Source organism: Typha latifolia, chromosome 1 (genome assembly GCF_019914945.1).
Source record: "Typha latifolia isolate L0001 chromosome 1, TyphaL0001v2, whole genome shotgun sequence".
Taxonomy (NCBI): Eukaryota; Viridiplantae; Streptophyta; class Magnoliopsida; order Poales; family Typhaceae; genus Typha; species Typha latifolia.
In genome coordinates, this window is record NC_133086.1 from 6789818 (window position 1) to 6809616 (window position 19799).

The following is a 19799-nucleotide window of genomic DNA, read 5'->3' on the forward strand; positions in this document are numbered from 1 at the left end:
GCGTGCACGGTAAGGGAAGGGGAAGAAGAAGGAGAAGAGAGGACGGGGAGGGTGGCAGGCGCCTGTGACGCACGGCGCGTGCGTCACGGGATTTTTTTATTTATTTTTTAAATTGGGGTATTACAGTCCTAGCCCGACCTAATTGATCAATAAAGAGCTAATGTGATCAAAGAAGCTTTACAAAACAATATTATAATGGTTTAGAGTCTTTAGACAACGTATGATTAGATTTTAATATATATGAAGATATGTATATTATAGAAAATATATAATAAGTGGGTGGGTTTATGAAAGTATCATCAAGCCCAAGCTTGACCCGAAGTTCAATCGGGCTTAAATTTTTTGGCCCGATCTGAACCATTGGGTCAAAAATCTGACTTGACTAGAAAAAATGTGAATAGGAGTTTTGATAATTTTAATAATATTATTTCGGTGTACTCTATGAATCCACTAGAAAGAGTATGTGTCAATTTACGTAAAATATCCTTAATTCCAAGGTTCTAAAACTCATCATCAAGATTGAGATCGGCCATCCAAAAAAAATGATACGTGTGACATAAAATATCCTTAATGCCAAGGTTCTAAAACTCATCATCAAGATTGAGATCGGCCATCAAAAAAAAATGATACGTATCGGTTATATCGATTGCCTATATCGGATCAGACTATTTTATAACAATGTAAAATTTTAAATATTATTTAAAAATATAGAAATTTTTTAAAAATTTAAAAAATGATAAGAAAATAAGAATTACTCATATATAAAGTCTAAAAACTTAAAAATGCATTAACTTACTTAAAACTTTGATAAATACCGAATTGACTCTTTTCTCTTTACCTCTCTTTACCTCTCTTTTCCTCCCTTTTCTATGACTATCGACGCAAATTTGTTTTTTTTCCTATTTTTTCTTCTTTTTTCCTTTCTCTTCTCTTTTTTCCTCTCTCTCTCTCTCTCTCTCTCTCTCTCTCTCTCTCTCTCTCTCTCTCTCTCTTCCTCTCTCTCTCTTACTGTCACAAGGCAATTTCTTTTTTCTAATATATGATCAATCCAGATCCATTTCGGCCAATCCCACTTAGGTTTGACCGAAACTTGGAATCATGCTCAATTCCCATTTCTTATTCTAGTTTTAGTAACATTTCAATTTGAAATGCATGTCTTATAAAAGTAACGATGACTCTACTACCCATGATTTACAATTAATTACCCAATTTCCCTAAACTCAATTAGAGCTATCACATTCAGGTTAAAAATAAGAGTAGGCTAGACAGGTTTTGGGATCCTAACCTACATCCAAATGCCACCTATATTAATATGCAGCTTATTACCAAAGAAATATGGACTGTCAATCGACTATCAAGTTGAACATTAGAACATTCTAGAATGTTTGACCTTTATCTGAAGCTCTATAATACAAAGTCATTTGAGTTGACAACCCTTTTTTTTTTTCAATTTTAAGACTTCATGAAGTTTATGATGGTTGACGTAGAAGAATCTATTGTTGTCATGGTGGCCAACTAGTCAAGACAATTTCGTGACCAAGACAAGTGACAATAGGAGTATGCACGATAGAAATTGTCAATACCTAAAAGTTTCTAATTTCTTTTCTGTAACTTAGTTTCATAGCGTCTAAATGATAGATAGCAGAAGCAATATTTATTTTGCAATATCACACTAGCACTTTAGAATTTTGAGAGTGCGATTTCATATCTTGTGCACCTCCAGTATTCTATTTTCTATCAGTTGTGCATAATGCATGTATTTTTTGTTTCCATTGCATAAATGATATCGCATTAGTAATTTGGACACTATTTCTGTTAGCAAACTACTTTTTTTTAAAAAAAAATCCTGTTTTGTAAATTTACCATGTAAATACATTCTCTTTGTTTCCATGTCAGGTGCTTGTGATTAACAAAGGATTAAGTCTATAGGTAGTATATAACCATCCGATGAAGATTTTAATCACAATTTGGACCATTAGAGTCAAGGATAAAATGTATCGGCCATTCCTTATGGCTAAATAAATCATCTCATACTTCTTCTATTGCAGATTGTGAACATATTGCACCTTCTGGCTTCAAGCCTTGATTAACTCTGTACAAGCATTTATGATGGATGAAGGTATTTTTCTTTTGCAGGTGTTTATTACAGATTATTTTTTCAGAGCAAGCCTGTACGAAAGTTTTCTTATGGCTGATGTGCAGGTAAACATCTCCAAACTGAAGGAAACTTCACTTGAGTTCAGGATAATTGTAACAAGTCAAACCTTGGTCTTCAGAATTTGTTCTTTTTTCAAATTGTTGTCAGTGAATGTGCACATATAGTTTCATTAAAATGCTTAAGAAACATCTTTACATAAATAGAACTGTGAGAGTATAAAGTGTCACTGTGAAAGAGAGAGTGACTCAGCTACACATTTGCATCACAATTTTGAACATATTTTTGGCCAGAAGGCCCTTCATATGGTAATGGGTTTACTAGAAATTTTTGATCGACTTTTTATTGTTGAATGTTTTCAAACCCATCTTTTGAGGTCTTAGTTTACCCTCTAACCTTTCTTAAGCTGTTAGTGTACATGCTATGAGATGATTTGAATAGTCACTCCAAAACATGTTACCTTATAAATAAATTACCCGTGATCTTTTCATTCTATTGAGTTCATATATATTATCTATCAAGTTCATTAGTTATCATGCACTTTAAATTCAGCTTTGTAGTAATAGCCGACAGTAACATATCTAAATGTTTAAACATGAGGAGAAGACAATTATTGCGAGGAAACACAATTATGTTTAAACCCTGTTCTCTAGTGCACTTTGCTCATAAAATTTTACCTGCCATATGTTCAGGTTGAGGTGAAGATTGATGCATTGAAGGACAGTTTTGAAGATGTTTCCAGCATATCAATTGAAGCTTCACTGTATGACAATGCAGGATGGTATGATGCAGCCACCAATGAATGCAAGGATATGAATTCATTTAAGGTGGTAAATATGAAGCTGAAGTCACCACCAACTGGAAGTCTTGGATTTCAAGGTATCCAACTGGAGGGGAAACTAGAACGGCCAAAGCTTTGGTCCAGTGAACATGTGAGGAATCTAAACATAGAAAAAAATTGAAACTTACATAACTTATTTGTACTGTATGGCAGCAGGCAGTGTATCGTTAGGATTGCCATTTTGTGGCATGAGGATTCACCATTGCAATATATGCCATGCTGACATTAAATCTGAAATATTAAATAAGTTTACTGCATTTTAACGTAAAAAGACACTAACCTTATATTTCTTTGCTTTTGTTCATGTATGCTTGCCATTTTCTATGGAAAATCCCCAATGGGACAATCTGGTTTTTAGTTTTTAAAAGATTTAAATCTTGTTTAGAGATATTTGTATGGCTGAAATTGAAGATAAATTTACAAGATGTACCTGTCAACTGTCTTTAACTTGACTTATTAATTTGAAGTTTTAAACCTTCTAATTTTGTGTGAACAAATTTGCATAAATTTCAATATTCCAATTAGATCAAATACCAGTCCAAATTTTAAATATATGTATACAACATCCATTTAGAGGTATATCTATATAATGTAGCCTTTAATAATCATCATCTAGCTCAGAGGAGTACATCAGAAGATTCAGAACCTTCAAGATGCCTTCCTAGAGATGATCTGCTCAAGAAGACTATCTACTCAAAGCAGTCCAAGCTACTATATAACTCGATGTCCTCTCCTCTTATATCATCTTAAGTTTATATGCTTCCTGAGTTCTTGTACTAGCACCAATTTCAGCCTTCGGTATGCAAGCCTCTTCTTAAAAGACTATAAATGTTTATCAAATTTCTTTATTTTTTCCTCTTTCTGTGTAGTAGTATATTCACAAATAAAGACTGTTATTAGAGTCATTAGGTATGAAATAGATGTAAAGAACCGAGTGCATAAATACACCCTTAAAATGGCTCTCACTCTTCAATTTACCCAGTGACAAATACAATTTAAAATAAAGAACAGCAATAATTGTGACTAATATTGCTCAAAATATTTCCTTATGATGCAATTAGAAGTGTCCGTATTGCTTCTGTTGTATACCATCCATATCTAGAGACAAAAATATGTATATTTGGCAAAACAGAGGAAAGCCATTAGCTCTAGTTTCTGTTCTGTCTTCTCCTAAATTATTTTTGGCTCCCTAGCAATGGAAAGAATGAAGATCTCATCCTTATATGTAATTGAGCATTTGTATTTTAACTTGTAGACCTAAGGACATCAACTAAATGGAAACCTCTATGATCAGTATATGTCATTGCACAAAGACAGATCACATGTATTTTATGGTTATGTAGAAAATTGGAATCTTTCATTCTGTCTTTAACATTCTTATCTTTTTCTCATTAGATGCCTTTTAAGAATAACATACCCAAGGTGAATGACATGCTACTAACATTCAATAACCTAACATATTCTGCTGTCTGGATTATTTGTTGAACAAGCAAAGGGATTGTGCCCTTCTGTTTGCCATGTGCATGCTTAGTGGAATGAAGAGTTTGATCAATTAACCCGAGTGTTACAAAAGGAACTCTGCAATAGTAATTTCTGTTCTCTGATGCGTTACATAATACAGATCATAGTCTAACATTTAGTCATATTTTTGGTGTTGCATGTTTTCTGCAAAAAATTAGATTGAAGATAAACTTTGAACACAGATATGCAATAGGATAATTTTTTTTTCTTGTGATATCATTTAAAAGTTATTATAACTTCATGGAACTGCAGGATGTTCTCTCTACTTGCTGGTATCTTATTGCAATGCTTTCTACTAGATGTAAGAAAAAATTGTCAATCAAAAGCAAATGCAGTTGAAGTTTATCAGATAATAATTTTTTAGTTATGAGGCAATTTTGGTCTTTTCCATTGGAAGGCAATCAAAACCAGAGCATATTTACGAGTTTTTCCTTAGATACATTGGAGTCTCAATCTTCCATTAGAAGTACCAGAGGCAATAAGAAGATATGATATATGAGAAGGTAGGTTCATATTGCAGAGTTCATCAATGAAAATCAGTATTTAATTATGGAATATTCAATGAAATTGGAAATGCTATAGTAAGGTTTTTCAGTTGTAAAATTGGTCTAGGCACTTAACAATTGAAAAACATGTCTTTTCTTGAGAGTTTAGCCCTCTGATTATTAGCATTTATTTGAGGTCCACTATTTGTTCTTAACTGACAAGAGGTTGTATCTCTGTACTAGATGTTTCTTGTCTTTCATAAATCTGTCATAAAAAAACCCAACAGAGATTTCTCATTGATTCATGATCTTTCCTTAAACAGCCAAATTTGTATACTCTCGTCATCCTCCTCAAAGATGCAGCTGGGAAACTACTTGAGTGTGAATCATGCCAAGTAGGCATACGACAAGTATCTCGAGCGCATAAGAAGATGCTCATTAATGGACTTCCTGTTATAATACATGGTGTCAATAGACATGAGCATCATCCACGTTTAGGAAAGACAAATTTGGAAGCATGTATGATTAAGGTCATTCTCTTAACTTGTATATTCTCTCTCAGATAGTATTGTTTATGAGAAACAAGTTGCAAAACAGATAGTTTTTTTTATTGACATTGTCATCTATGTATCTGTAGGACTTGGTTTTAATGAAGCAAAATAATATTAATGCTGTGAGAAACAGCCACTACCCCCAGCATCCAAGATGGTATGAATTGTGCGACCTTTTTGGTGTCTACATGGTAGATGAAGCCAATATCGAGACACATGGTTTTGATCTTTCTAGTCATTTCAAACATCCTACATTAGAACCAAGGTGGGCTAGTTCTATGCTGGAACGTGTTATTGGCATGGTAGAGAGGGACAAGAACCATGCGTGCATTATTGCATGGTCTTTAGGAAATGAATCTGGATATGGACCCAATCATTCTGCTCTCTCTGGTAACAACATTTTCTCTTTTGGTGATTTTGTTCCTTCTGACTGCTTAATACCTGACTCTTCCATTCAAATGTAGGATGGATTCGAGGGAAGGATCCATCAAGGCTCTTGCATTATGAAGGAGGTGGATCTAGAACTTCATCAACAGATATCATATGCCCCATGTATATGCGTGTATGCGACATCGTGAAAATTGCTGAAGACCCTAATGAAAATAGACCCCTTATTCTGTGCGAGTATGCTATCCCAGGCAGCATTTACATATTTCAACAGTGTTGACTTTTTAACCATTTATTTCCTTTTATCTTTTGCAAATACGAAAATGCTATTTCTTGTTAAGGTACTCACATGCAATGGGAAACAGTAATGGAAATATACATGATTACTGGAAGGCTATTGATAGCACTGAGGGGCTTCAGGGAGGTTTCATATGGGATTGGGTTGATCAGGTTTGCACGTGTTCTCCTTATCTGACATGCTTTAATCATTTAATACTATGCTAAATTACTCATTAGATACATTCATTTAAATGACTTGCAGGTTAATTGGTACATATATATATCATTGAGCTAGTGATGAATACTTTAAAAAATCAGAGTTTCCACTTGCGCTGGCAATTTGAAACAGCCAAGAAGAACTAATAATGATATGCTACCTAAGATTGAAGAAAGGACTTACGGATTTAAGCAATAATGAGTATGATAATGTCAATATGTGATGACTAACATGTCAAATATAACCTACGCTAGAGGAAATTGTATTTTTATTAAAGAAGTGGTTGTCGGTGAACAAAATGAGAAACCCTGAATTTCTATTTTAACCACCTTCTGGAACTTGGTAGAATTTTTGGTAGGAATAGGGTGAAGAGGCTTGACTGACAAAAAAATAAGTGAAGGGTGGCCAAAGAAAACTTACCATAGAGGTGAATCTATCTTCAGAATCATCTAAGTTTTTTCATTAAATTTTACCAGAAAACCTAGGCAACAATTATTTCAAAGTCCTTATACATATTTATGGATACCGATCAAATTAAGTATAACAGCAGTAGTACTTCCGATCTCTATTTCGTAGGTTTCTTGTAGTTTGCACTTCTTCCCCTTGCCTACTTATTCTCCAAGTCAACTATCCAAAGAGCTTTATGCTAATTCATTGCCTGCATATCCTGTAATATAATTTCGAAGGATACGTATGGTGATATGCTATTCCACATTCCACCTAATACTCATATAAATATAGAAATCTGTCGGGAGAGAAATGATTGCTTATGGTGGATTTTTTTTGGTTAATCTATGTCCTTCAAAGTGTGAAAAATTACCTCATAATTAAGAATCAGTTTTATTTTTCCATTTTGATTTCTTTTCTTAGATATTGATCTTTTGCTTGATAGTCAAAAAATGTAGGAGACCTTTTAAAGACAGATAAATGTAGTATTGTATTGTATTATATATTAATTTTAAGTTCAGAAATCAGTTGTGTTAGTGGTGTCTAACTAGTACAAACTGAGGACAAGTTGTTGTCGTTCTATTACTAAAGACTTCTGCAACTATTATCTGGTCAATTCAAACATGTATTACTACTGAAGTTGTCTATGTTATTTTAACTCAATATATAACAAACCTTAGTTACTTTACTAGTCTTTCAAAGTCAACTTCTAAACGGCAATTGTAGTATCCTAGTGTCCTGAATTAATATTCTGTTGTAATAACCTATTACCTATATCAAACCAAGCTTTCATCAGGGCTTACTGAAGGAGGGTAGTGATGGATCAAAGTACTGGGCTTATGGTGGTGACTTCGGAGATACACCCAATGATTTGAACTTTTGTTTGAATGGGATAATGTGGCCTGATCGAACACCTCATCCTGCAATACATGGTAATGTAATAGTCACTTATTAATTATTTGATTTTTCTTTTCCCACTAGAATGACCATAAGTTGGAAATGATTGTATACTATAATTTGTTAGGTATTCCATAATGGGTATCCTTACCCTTGAATTGATTTTCTTTTTTTTTTATTCTCAGAGGTGAAATATGTTTATCAACCTGTGAAGGTCTTCATATTGGGAACCATTGTTAAGGTACTCTTTGATCATTGTTCTGAAAGTTTCCTTATTCCTAAAGGAGCAAGATATCTAACAGGATTCCTATGTATTATGCAGATAGAAAATGCACAATATTTTGACACAACGGAAGCAGTAGAGTTTGGTTGGCTCCTCAATGGAGATGGAAGCATCATGGGTTCTGGAATACTCAACCTCCCAATCATAGAACCCCAAAGTAGTCATATTATCAAATTTGAATCATCACCTTGGTATCCTCCCTGGAAATCATGTGCAGCAAAAGAAATATTTTTGACAATAACTGCCAGGTTAAAGCATTCAACACGATGGGCAATGCATGGTCATGTTCTTGCTTCCACTCAACTTAGTTTACCTACCAAAAGTGAATTCAATCCTAAAGTATGTGCTCTTCAATCTTCTTTATATTCAAGGTAGCTATTTCTGGAATTGTCTTACAAGTATGTCCTTTGCAGGTAATCGAGTTGACTAAGAATAGCTCTTTGATTTCTGAGTGTGTTGGTGAATGCGTACTACTTAAAAAGCAGAATATCTGGCAGATCAAAGTTAACACTCGTACAGGAACAATTGATAGTTGGAAGGTAATTTTCGACTGATGGCATGCTAGGCATATCTGCGACTGTAGCAACTTAGCTTACTAATGGCTTGATGTGATCATCATATTATATAAAGTTGTCTCATTCCAACTCCCACAAGGGAGATTTTGACTAGCAAACATTGGTCAAGATTTTAGTTAAAGCTGCAAGACAAGACCATAAGACACAAAAAGGTTCACCTACTAGGACTTGAAACTTCAATACTAGGAATCACGATGTTCTCTGTAGTGGCTATCTCTGGTCTTGCTGGTTGAACTCTTCTGCTGATTGCTTGGTTATTTGAAGAGGTGAAAAGGGGTTGGAGTGCTATAGAGAATGTGGACAGTGGAGGTCTAGACTGTCTAAGATGCACTCTGTTGCAACAGTTATTAGGCTGTTAATTTCTTGGATGGAACTCAAACTTCACATGATCATGAGTCTTCCTTTAGACTTGGTTTTTAGTGGTGTTATCATGAAGGAACTAACAGAAAAAGACTAGCGTACAATGACCTTTACTTCATATGTAGGGCCTAATTTGGTTCTAAATGACTCCTTTGACTCATTTCCTTTTATGGTTATAAAAATTTCATTGCGAAACTCTGCAATAACAGGCCCCTCTAAGATTGCTTGGTAAACAATTTTGAGCTATCACCATAACATGTTTTCTGCTATTCTGCATTAATGCCTCTGTTAGATTGATGATTTGGACCCTAAGGCGTGATAGGAAGAGTGATCCTTTCACCTTTTTCCCATTATTCATCTTATCCTTTTCGAGCCATTCATCTTATGAATACTTATTATGCTCACATTTCTCTTGATGGATTACAGGTTGGCGAAAATCTACTTACAGATGGTGGGATATTTCCTTGCTTCTGGCGAGCACCCACGGATAACGACAAAGGAGGAGGTAGCCACAGCTACCTTTCCAAGTGGAAGACAGCTTTCCTTGATAAGATGATGTTTCGTCCTGGCTTCTTTTCAATCAAGGAACTGCCAGATAATACTGTTCAGGTGTCAACTGTCTATTATGGTGTTCCACAGAATCAGCTGAAATCTGAGGACCTCAGCAAGTCTAAAAATGCAGATTCCATTCTCTTCAGAATCGATGTGTCCTACTGGATATATGAATCTGGTGATGTGATTTTTGAATATAAAGTAGACCCGAAGAATGACCTTCCTCCTCTTCCACGTGTCGGCATTGTATTTAGTATTGAGCAGTCACTAAATCATGTTACATGGTATGGAAAAGGACCTTTCGAATGTTATCCAGATAGGAAAGAAGCCGCCCATGTTGGCACCTATGAAAGTAGTGTAGAAGATATGCATGTGCCTTACATTGTTCCTGGTGAGTGTTCTGGTCGAGCAGATGTCAGATGGGTTGCATTTCAAAACAAGGATGGATTTGGCCTTTTTGCTTCCAATTATGGTGCATCCCCACCTATGCAAATGAGTGCAAGTTACTATGGCACTGCAGAGCTTGACAGAGCAACTCATGTACAGGACTTGGTCAAAGGAGATGCTATTGAGGTTCTCTCTCTCTCTCTCTCTCTCTCTCTATATATATATATATATATAACATGTACAAATATAAATGCAAGCATTGGTTGACCTATTAATTACAGGTGTACATGTGCCTTTCATGCATGTCTTTATACTTTTGGCATACATTCCTAATATGGATTCTGTTGTGTTTTAAATCTCCATGTCAGCTTGCCGAACTTTCGACTTTTTTCTCTTTTCTTTTTTGAGAGACAGATCTTTTGACTACTTGCACAATGAATTTTTTTTTAAAAGAAAACCTAGTGGTTCTTCCAGCAAAGTGTCATACTAGCCATTGAGAACATCTTTCTTGTCCAACTAGGTTAATGAGTCTGCTTTCAATTTTCAATCAACTATGTTGTCCCTACAGATTTCTACTTAGCAGGACCAGTATCCACTGGTTTCCTTCTTATGCTGATTTCTCTTTGGTAGGAAAGATGGCGCATTTCTGTGGACCTGCAACTATATCTTTACATCTCATGAGACCAAAGTTTCGTACACAGAAAAGTTGATACTATTTCATAATTAGAAATGTGTTCTTGTTTCTTATTCAGCTGAGATTAGGAACTGCAAACTTTTTGTTTCAGGTGCACCTTGACCACAAGCACATGGGAGTTGGCGGCGACGACAGTTGGTCCCCGTGTGTGTATGAGCAGTATCTGGTGCCTCCAGTTCCTTACTCCTTTTCTGTAAGACTCTGCCCGCTATTTCCATCCAGTTCATGCAAGGAGATTTATGGTTCCCGAATAGCGCAGTGACATCTTTATTGCCGGTGTTCTTTTGCAAGCTGAGGAAACATTGAAATTGGAAATGGTAAACGTGCATGTAACATGATTGTCTTGCTCCTTGGTCTATGTAGGTTGGGAACTACTAAGAAAAAAAAAATCAAGAAGATAGCATTCTATTGTATAAACCTTTTGAAACAAGATTTGTTAAATCAAGTTCCAGGTTTAACTTCATAGTAGTTCTGGTGTTTCTTAGGTACTATGTTGTCATAGTTTAGCAAGTTCTGTATTCTAAATTGTGATTATTTTTCGTAGGTCTTTCAACTATTATATTATTGACTTCAATGAAAAAAGAAAAGAAAAATGAGAGGAAACATTAGATCTAGGTAAATACTTTGCACTAGTGGTATGGAATCCGTCTTTTGATGTCAGACATCATATTTGTGGAGCCCATCAAATTAGTAAATCTTATTTTACCTTCCATGTCTCTTAGACGAACAAACATTAAAGTTTGATTATGATGTAGTAATTTGGAATAGCTAAATTTGAACTTTACGTAAAACTGTACGCAACTGTATAAAGTAAATATTTAGTCAACGGTTACCATTTAAGTTCTTACGAGAGCATTTCTCTCCTAATTATGACTGATGAAGATACTGGATTATATAAATATTACACTCGGGACTGTTAGGTTTCATGTTTTTTTAAAATGCAGCATCTTCGACCTTTATTTTAATACCTTGGCCAAATCATCAAATATGATGCCCACAGTGGCAGAAGATATTGGGTCAATCTGACATAAACAAAAATCACATATGATGCAGTTCTTCTGCAAAATCTTTAACACAAATTCATCCTGATCTTGAGTCCTCACTTTTACCCTGCAGCCTAAGGGTAAAAGCCAACAATGACAAGAGGATTTTCTTCAAACGTTCTTTAGTTTCTCTATCAATCAAATTGCCATCACTATCAAATTTTTCCGGAGGCTGGAATGCGTAGACAAACAATTCCGGTTTATTGATGAAATGAAGATCTAAGTAAACGCCAACTTGCCGAAGATGGTATTGTGCTCTTCCTCCTCCAAAGTTTCCTCCAGCACTTACGACAGCAGCAGCCTTGTCTGCCCAACAATTTGGGGGTCTAGATGCCCAGTCAATAGCATTTTTCAGAGGTCCTGCAAAAGCAAAAGAAAGTAAAAGACAAGATTATTTAGGAATTAGCTTGAAGTACTTTCTTTTCAATAGGAAGAAATGACGAGATGGTCGTATTTATAATCTTGTATTAACAATCATCACGGCAGAGTTGAATTTTTCAAATTACAAAATAAGATTCTCAATTATCATTCTAAGTTCAAAGAATTGTTAGCATTGTGCTAATGCAATTACAAGAATCATATTGGAGAAAGCATCAACCACCATATAAATCAGTTATACAGATTACACTTAGCTAATAGATATCAGTCTGATCAAATTATTAAATCAACATTAGTAGCTCCAAGAAATATGAAATTTTCTGATCTCAAGATTCAGTGAAATATATTATGGGGCATAAAAGAAGGTTAAAAAATGGAAGCCACAAAATGTGTACGGCAAACAAATTAAGCAGGCATAGGCAGCTGAACAAGTCCAACCATTTAGAACCAGCATCCAGTGGTTGGTTGGAACAACCAGCCTTAATTTCATCAGCCATGATATGTTCCAAACTAGATATGCCCTGCTTGAAAATGAATAAGTTCCATATTCTATCAGGAACTGAAGACAAAAAATGAATTAAATAATGTAAGATAAGTTGGAGATGGTATGGGCATAGGAAACAAGCAAACAGTTTTAGAGAAAATGTGGATTAGGACAAATGAAGCATAACATATTTATCATTATAACATGAGTCCATGTCGAATGAGTGTAACAAGACTATTAATGACTTGCAGCAGAATGGAGTGCTTAACAAATTAAGGTCACATTGCTTGTGGGTGAACTTTCACATAGATCGCACTGTTACTGATCGTGATAAAGGCATATACAATTTGCAAGCAATCTTAATTATCCTGAAGACAGAGGTTTATGCAGAAAAACAGAAGGTTGAAGTAACAATAATTAACAAAGTTCTAATTTTTTTCTTCAAGATTTTGTTGACCTAGTATCCCTGATTATTCAATAATAGTACATTCCTTGGCGAACACAGTTACATATGCAATTAACATTCATTATGATAAAAGAACAAATTTTGCTTCTTGAAGGCAAAATCATTCTACATTTTAGGTAAAAGGTGTTAGATTGACTGACGTAATTCATATATCTTTTGAAAAAAAAATTTGCCGACATAACTCTTGTAATTTTTAATTAGAATGTGTGAGAAAATTGTTGCACCAAACAATGCTTAATACTGTCATCAGATTCATGTAAACCTACCTATAGTCAATTTCTGGTTCACTTCATTGTAATATGAGTGAGATACTGAGATCCCAAGATTTATTCATGAAAAAACTTAACTTCAAATAAGACTACGAAGGGGGGAATCCGATACCCGAGAGGGAGTAATTGTACTCCGGAGAGGCGAAAAGGATGGCGTCGGCCTCCCGAATCTTCTCACGAAACGCCTCCACGGCGGGAGGATACGCGCCACCGACCTCGAGATCCGTGTTGAGGAAGGGCAGCGAGGAGATGTCGATGAGCTCGATCCGCATCCCCTCTATGGGCTCGCCGTCGCAGATCTCGATGGCTTTGGGATGGAGAAACGAAGACGAGGAGAAATGAGATCGAGATTCATGGTTTAAGAGAAGAAGAAGAAGAAGAGAGGAGAAGGGAGGGAGAGAGCGTGCCGGAACGGACGAGGCCGCGGTTGAACGAGGCTCTGCGGAGGGAGCCGCAGATCGCGGCTACGTTGATCACCGGCTTCTTCCAAGCTGCGGACGTCTCACCTTCCATGCTCGCATCTCACCGACTTTTTCATTTTTTTTCCTTTTCTTATTAATTGTCGGAAGTTTTTTAGTTTACACCCTATCTTTTGCTCTTATCATCGTTAGCGTCCTACCCATTTATAAATTTCACTTAGGAGTGATTGACTAAACTAGTTCTAAATTTTATTTATCAAAATAAATTACTCCTTCAACTTATTATAAAAGAAATTTATTTTATGAGTATTTCATATTTTTACACAAAACACTAAATATTTGAACATTTTATTTGTAAAATTTTATTTAAATTGATATTTTAGCACTTAAATTAAAAAATTATTTTTATATTAAAAATATTTTTACTCTAGAAGTAAAATGATTATTAGTTCAACATAAAAATTTTAAAGAGCAATCTACATTGATAAAAAAAATTAAACTCTTTCACTTAAGCCTTCTAAAGAATTATAAGTATTTTTTTTTAAGTCTAAGTGGACAAAAAAATATATAATAATAGTTTAAGGAGATCCAAGTGAATTATTCCTAAAAAGAAACACCAGAATGTATTGTTTATTTTAATAAGCCACTAAATATAATATATTATTAACTTTGTATCCATTACAAAACGTACTCCTAATCCTCCCTGTAAACTGTAAGCATATATATACATATAGATACTATTGCAAGCCATGATGGATGGATGGATGAATCCATGGATCGATCTACTCTCTTCTCATGAAGAAGAAGAAGAAGAAGAAGAAGAAGAAGACGCATCGGACTTGTTCATCTTGGATTTGGTGTCCCCAAGAGATAGAGGTGGTGGGTGTTTAGAGTGAGCGTGGATCCCACCGTTTTGTCCAGTGCTCACCATCACAGCTGCTTCCACCCCAATACTGCAAGCAGTGGCATGATGATGATCAGCAGCCGTACTGCTACTACTCTTGGATGCTTCCTTTTCGGCTACATTGAAGTCTAGAGGAAGAGCTTGAGAGGCTTGTCGCCGGTGGCCAGACATAAGCTACCTTGTATTATTAGACCACAGTGAGAGAGAGAAAGACCAAATTTCAAAGTTTATTTATTATAAGTTCCTTCTCACTTGCTATTGCCTTTAAATAGAGAGAGAGAGAGAGAGAGAGAGAGAGAGAGAGAGAGAGAGAGAGAGAGAGAGAGAGAGAGAGAGAGAGAGAGTGGCTTACTGTGCCAAAGCCACCATTAATACATATATGTTAAATTGGGTCATCCATGGATAGAATATCGAGAGTACGTGTGTGGCTGCGTCTCTCGATGTGACGTGACTTCCACGTGGGACGAGCAGAGACGGTGTAATGCAAATGACTCGCCGCCATCCTCTCTACTAGGGGAGAGGGACGAGTTTGGAACCTCTCTCTTCCAAAGATACTTGGTAGTTTCTAAGATTATCTCACTCTCGAGTTAATCTTACAGTCAACTTCTTCTTTTCTTTTCTTTATTCTCTAAAAGTAAATAAAATAAAATAATCACTAAAGGGACTAAACTTAATCAATGTTAAGTATTTCGGATGTTTTATATATATCATGAAAATTAATCATAATTTAGAAGCCTAGGTATAATTATCTCTTTTTCTATGCCTTTTGACTCGTATTTCACTGTTTAATTAAAAGTACAACACTAGTCGGTGCAGCATTCATGCATGCATGATCATTTGGGCCCCCCCTGATCCCCTTTGTGGAGTAGGAAATGAAAAGAATTGATGAAATCACAATACAGCTCATAGACAGGAGTTAGAAAAGGAAAATAAGAAGGGAGAGGAGAATAAGTGGGCATACCATTTCATACAGACAATCTGCATGGCATCAGCTGATCGACTTCTATATCATTTCTTTCAGCAGAGCATTGTGACTATTGTTATGCAATATTGGCTCAACTACAAGACCCAGTATCTGAAAAGGCAATGGTAGCTGGATGGATGATAGGAAGAAAGTCAAGAAAATCACACATTTCAGATTCAGATTCAGATTCAGATTGATATTGTTATTGCATGCCGTCTGAAAATTAATAAAGCACAGATTCAGATTGATAGCTCCCAATAATTCCTGTACAGTGTACTTTTGAGTCCCTAACAAAAACTCAGAATTTCCTCTAAAGATTCTGAGAAGAAAATTGTTTACACAAAGACTGATATCTTGTACATGTCTCCTCAGGAAAATCAGTTGCAACACTGAATCGGCTAGACATTTCCTCTTGTACCTTGATTAATTATATGTAAATGCTATCTATAGTTATAAAAAAATTAGTGAATTACATACATACATACATACATACATACATACATATATATATATATATATATATATATATATATATATGTACTTGGTTATATTTACGGGCGGAGAGAGCTAGGTATAGCCAACTGATCGCCGTGGGCCATGAACAGATCTCAAGTGGCTTCTATTTTTCATCCTCCACCTATTAGTTAGTAATGGCTGAAGCCCCATTGACCTTTCTGACATAAACAACTGAATTGCTGACAAGCCGAAGAAGCCATGCAGCTTGGTGGAGGGTGAACACATTCAGTTGTTAAAGTTTTTGAAGTTTTCTTGCAGCACTTGCACACATAGGATATTTTCAGGTATCTTCTGTGAAAGCTTTGCATATGAAATCACGGAAGCGCTTGGAGTACTGTTTTGGATCAACAGCTGATATTGATGTGGGATCATACTGGATAGACTTGTATGCATGCTCAAGCTTTTTGCTGATATCATAATCTTGGAGTATATCTATAATCCCAAAATATAATACCACGTCATAAAATTTTCCTGTGGGTTCACCAATTAGCTCGTAATCGTCCGTTCTAGCTGTCAGTTCTGCCCTAGCGGGCATGTTTGAACCTAGTTTGATTGTAGCCCACCTAAAACAACAAAAAGATCATCAGACAACAAAACTAATAGATAGATACATGATCTTTGATACAGAACTCATGATTGCGATACTAATCGTGAAGATGAATTCAGAGAGGCAAATGTTACTGTCAAAAACCAACAGAAGATTACAGATAATAACCTAGTGAAGGCATGTGTCTAAATTATAACTACAACGATCAAGCCCACAGAACACAGAGACCTGTCGGATTGCATTTAAACTAGGGTTAGATTGTTAAGATCAAATATTTTGTAGACATACATGTAACCAAATCCTCGTCCATATGTGCAAACAGAATATCAATTCAGACCCTTTACAGCTCACAGTAATCTCCATACACGGACACTACATCATAGATGTTTGAACAAAATTACAGGGGATATGAAATAGGATAATTTAAAAAAATAGAAAGAGGTTAGCACCTATTTAGGTCACTGAGAAACTCATCCATGTGTACTCTTGAAAGGCCCTCACTTTGTGTTACACGCTCGGCATCTGCAGTACCTTTAGCCATGGGCAATCAATTTTTCAGCTCTACATGTACAGAAGGCCAAGAAAATAACTTGTGGTAAGGTAACTAGACTTGAAAACCGACCTTCAGGTAAATGGATATCTCTAAAATGTACGCCAACCAAAATGCTGTAATCCATGATTCTCTCCTGCTCGAGAAACTCACAATCCCTCTCCACTTGCCTGTAAAAGCATGCATTAACTTCTCATCAGAATTGAATGCTAGGATTCCAGATAAAAGAAACTGGGGTCAAAGCAAACTCCAATTACCTCTGAAACTCTTGAAACCAAGATTTTTGCAATCGAAATATAAGATTAAGATCAAGGTCCTTTAAAGTTGTGTACTCATTGATCTCTTCCTCTGGCTTATTAGTCATTCGACCGTGGGAAGATCCCTTCAGATCAAAACGTCTATGAATAGCATACTCAGAGCAGAATAGATTTCCCATAATAACAAAACGAACCTGGTAAATTGAAACAGCAAAAAAACCATTAAATTCTCTTTTGGCGTTATGAATGTATCACTAGGAAGCATAGTATCATAATCATTTCTAACTTTCTTCTGGGCAGAGCCGGTTAATTTGACACAGTGCAACCCAAAAAACTTCGTAACTAAGGTATTCTCAAACGCACGGACATGGTTATAATAGGCTGGAAGCATCCTCAGAAGAACCTGTGCAATGATGAGTATGTAAAATTTCAGAAAAGAAGCATGTAGCCTTTTTTGCTTCAGGAATGTCGTTAGTAGAAACAGAAAGGTCACCTTTACTTCGGACTTTTTCACGGTCTTTATCATGTACTTATCATCATTGGTGAGGTAAAAGAAGCTTCCACTTTTGCCAGGAGATGAGAGTTCCCGAAGAGCATCATTCCCACAGAGGGACATCATATAATCAGCTGCATCAACCTTAAACAGCCTCCGGAGTGTCCTGTGTGATCAAATCAGAATATGATATGTTAAGAAACCTGAATGAAATTAGAATTTACTGAATTGACATTTACTTAGAATGTGTGATAACCAACCTGAAGACCTGGGGGCAATAATCCTTCCATCTAAAATCACACGATTGATGTGGAGGTGTATATTTAGATCCTTCAGGAGGAAATCTTGTCCATATTTTTTCCTTGGGGTCAAAGGCTGATGCTTTCAGATCAAATGTTATTGGACCTTGCCTGCCTGCAGCATGCCTGTGTCACCAGACCAACTAACAAAGTTGTCATAGTTATGCTCAAAGAAGCATGAATGTAATATTCCAAATTAATTCCAAACAGCAAGCATTCTATTAAGTTCTTTAGAAAGGATGGGGAAAACACATTGTAGTAAAGCACGCAATTCATTTATCATAAAGTCATCCCCATTTACAATTTAACTGCACATTAAAGTAAGTCAACAATTTGTAGATGAACAATCTAGCACAAATTAACCAAACTATCCACATTCTTTCCAGGATCTCGATCAGATGATGGATACATTTGACTGTCAAGGCATGATACACATTGTTGGTCCACCACCCAACAGCTTAACTTTTTGAATCAATTGGTTATGAAAATGGTAGCAACGACGAGACTTTCCTATCACATTGGCAAATAATGCAATATAATTCTTTCCTATTACTATTTTTTCAGATGTTAACACGACACAGTTATGATTAACGCAAAGGATGACCAGGGGAAGCAATGTACCTGATGCCAAGCTGCAGATTGAGCATGAGCTCATAATTCTTGTGCCCCTTGGCGATGGTCTCCCCCTGCTTCCTGCGCCCGTGGATTACACCGTTGCGCTCGGAGTTGGAGGAGGAGGTGGAGGAGGAGGTTGTGGTGGCGCAGTCGTCGGAGGGGGAAACGGGCATGTGGGAGAAGAGCGAGAGGGAAACGCGAGCCTTGCGGACGGTGGTGTCCCACGCCTTGGCGAGTTGGTGGTCTTTGTGCATCTCTTTTCTTAGGTTGGCGATTCCTCTTAGCATCAATGGCGACGACCCATTTCGGCAAAGGAGGAGTCTTTGGATGCGCTCAGAGAGAGAGAGAGAGAGAGAGAGAGAGAGAGAGAGAGAGAGGAAGGGAGGAGGGAAGTCAGAGGAGAATGGAGGGATGGTGGTGGTGCTGCTATTGCATTCTTTATTTTACTTTTTCTCTTTCTTTCTTTAAATAATAGAAAAGTTTTTTTTTCAAAAAAAAAAAAATGCATATAACACCTTATGTTTATTTGAAAGAATTTATCTTGCAAATCCTGGACTAGCTTCTTAGGTTTGGACCATAGATTTTCTTAAATGTAAGGTTCTATATGCAAAATTCTCCTTATTTATTAATTTGTTTTCTTTTTAACCGTTTTAGACTTAAGAGGAGCAATTTGGTGGGGGGAGGTGTTTTTGGCTTAGCCATTTTTGGCTTTGTCGGCTATTCTTGTTCCTAAGTTGTCTAGCAACCTCAAGTCTCCAACAACTAGGAGGGATAAGGTTAAGGGCAACCTTCATGGATCTTTCAATCTTCTCACACTAGGATTTAGTGAAATCCCTCCTTTAGAAATGATTTTAATCATTTAATATATTCTTACAATCAATTTGACATAGGAAGTCAAAACTTAAATTAGTATCGTGCTTCTACTGGTTTTCTTAATGGGGCTTTTGTAGTTTAATTAGGATGC

General features: G+C 36.1%; 3 protein-coding genes across 8 annotated transcripts in view; 1 reads left to right on the plus strand and 2 right to left on the minus strand.

Annotated features, from left to right (window-relative positions):
- LOC140787979 (uncharacterized) overlaps positions 1 to 11099 on the plus strand; it is a 29418-nt gene extending 18319 nt beyond the window's left edge. For all 4 annotated transcript variants that reach the window (XM_073137042.1, XM_073137068.1, XM_073137050.1 and 1 more), the window contains 12 exons: positions 2137 to 2202; positions 2848 to 3087; positions 5326 to 5532; positions 5640 to 5943; positions 6018 to 6177; positions 6282 to 6390; positions 7680 to 7815; positions 7966 to 8021; positions 8103 to 8402; positions 8477 to 8602; positions 9425 to 10123; positions 10723 to 11099. In XM_073137042.1, the coding sequence (XP_072993143.1) occupies positions 2137 to 2202; positions 2848 to 3087; positions 5326 to 5532; positions 5640 to 5943; positions 6018 to 6177; positions 6282 to 6390; positions 7680 to 7815; positions 7966 to 8021; positions 8103 to 8402; positions 8477 to 8602; positions 9425 to 10123; positions 10723 to 10893 (2574 nt within the window). In that variant the 3' untranslated portion in view covers positions 10894 to 11099. The remainder of the gene's footprint in view (positions 1 to 2136; positions 2203 to 2847; positions 3088 to 5325; positions 5533 to 5639; positions 5944 to 6017; positions 6178 to 6281; positions 6391 to 7679; positions 7816 to 7965; positions 8022 to 8102; positions 8403 to 8476; positions 8603 to 9424; positions 10124 to 10722) is intronic.
- A 555-nt stretch (positions 11100 to 11654) lies between these two features.
- On the minus strand, positions 11655 to 13834 carry LOC140788002 (NAD(P)H:quinone oxidoreductase-like). Its single transcript, XM_073137080.1, has 3 exons — positions 13679 to 13834; positions 13384 to 13578; positions 11655 to 12034 (listed from the first exon to the last, which is right to left on the minus strand). The coding sequence occupies exons 1-3, from the start codon at positions 13782 to 13784 to the stop codon at positions 11712 to 11714; spliced, it is 624 nt and encodes a 207-aa protein (XP_072993181.1). The 5' UTR covers positions 13785 to 13834; the 3' UTR covers positions 11655 to 11711.
- Positions 13835 to 16104: 2270 nt separating this feature from the next.
- Positions 16105 to 19258, minus strand: LOC140780755 (phosphatidylinositol 4-phosphate 5-kinase 6-like). Of its 3 annotated transcripts, XM_073126505.1 has the most exons (8): positions 18842 to 19258; positions 18182 to 18346; positions 17922 to 18087; positions 17715 to 17831; positions 17429 to 17622; positions 17244 to 17341; positions 17071 to 17152; positions 16105 to 16637 (listed from the first exon to the last, which is right to left on the minus strand). In XM_073126505.1, exons 1-8 carry the CDS (start codon positions 19120 to 19122, stop codon positions 16355 to 16357), a joined length of 1386 nt encoding a protein of 461 aa, XP_072982606.1. In that variant the 5' UTR covers positions 19123 to 19258; the 3' UTR covers positions 16105 to 16354. The 3 variants fall into 3 exon arrangements, with proteins under 3 accessions (XP_072982606.1, XP_072982605.1, XP_072982604.1); XM_073126504.1 differs by having other exon boundaries at positions 17071 to 17143; positions 17715 to 18087; XM_073126503.1 differs by having other exon boundaries at positions 17715 to 18087.
- Between the last annotated feature and the right edge of the window lie 541 nt (positions 19259 to 19799).

Coding starts and splice junctions, on each gene's coding strand:
- LOC140788002 (XM_073137080.1), bottom strand. CDS start 13,784: ATGGAAGGTGAGACGTCCGCAGCTTGGAAGAAGCCGGTGATCAACGTA. Junction 13,579..13,678: donor CCGCGGCCTCGTCCGTTCCG/GCACGCTCTCTC, acceptor TCCATCCCAAAG/CCATCGAGATCTGCGACGGC. Junction 12,035..13,383: donor GTACAATTACTCCCTCTCGG/GTATCGGATTCC, acceptor TTGCTTTTGCAG/GACCTCTGAAAAATGCTATT.
- LOC140780755 (XM_073126503.1), bottom strand. CDS start 19,122: ATGCTAAGAGGAATCGCCAACCTAAGAAAAGAGATGCACAAAGACCAC. Junction 17,342..17,428: donor TGGTTTCAAGAGTTTCAGAG/GTAATTGGAGTT, acceptor ATGCTTTTACAG/GCAAGTGGAGAGGGATTGTG. Junction 16,638..17,070: donor TTTCTCAGTGACCTAAATAG/GTGCTAACCTCT, acceptor TTGTTGTTTTAG/GTGGGCTACAATCAAACTAG.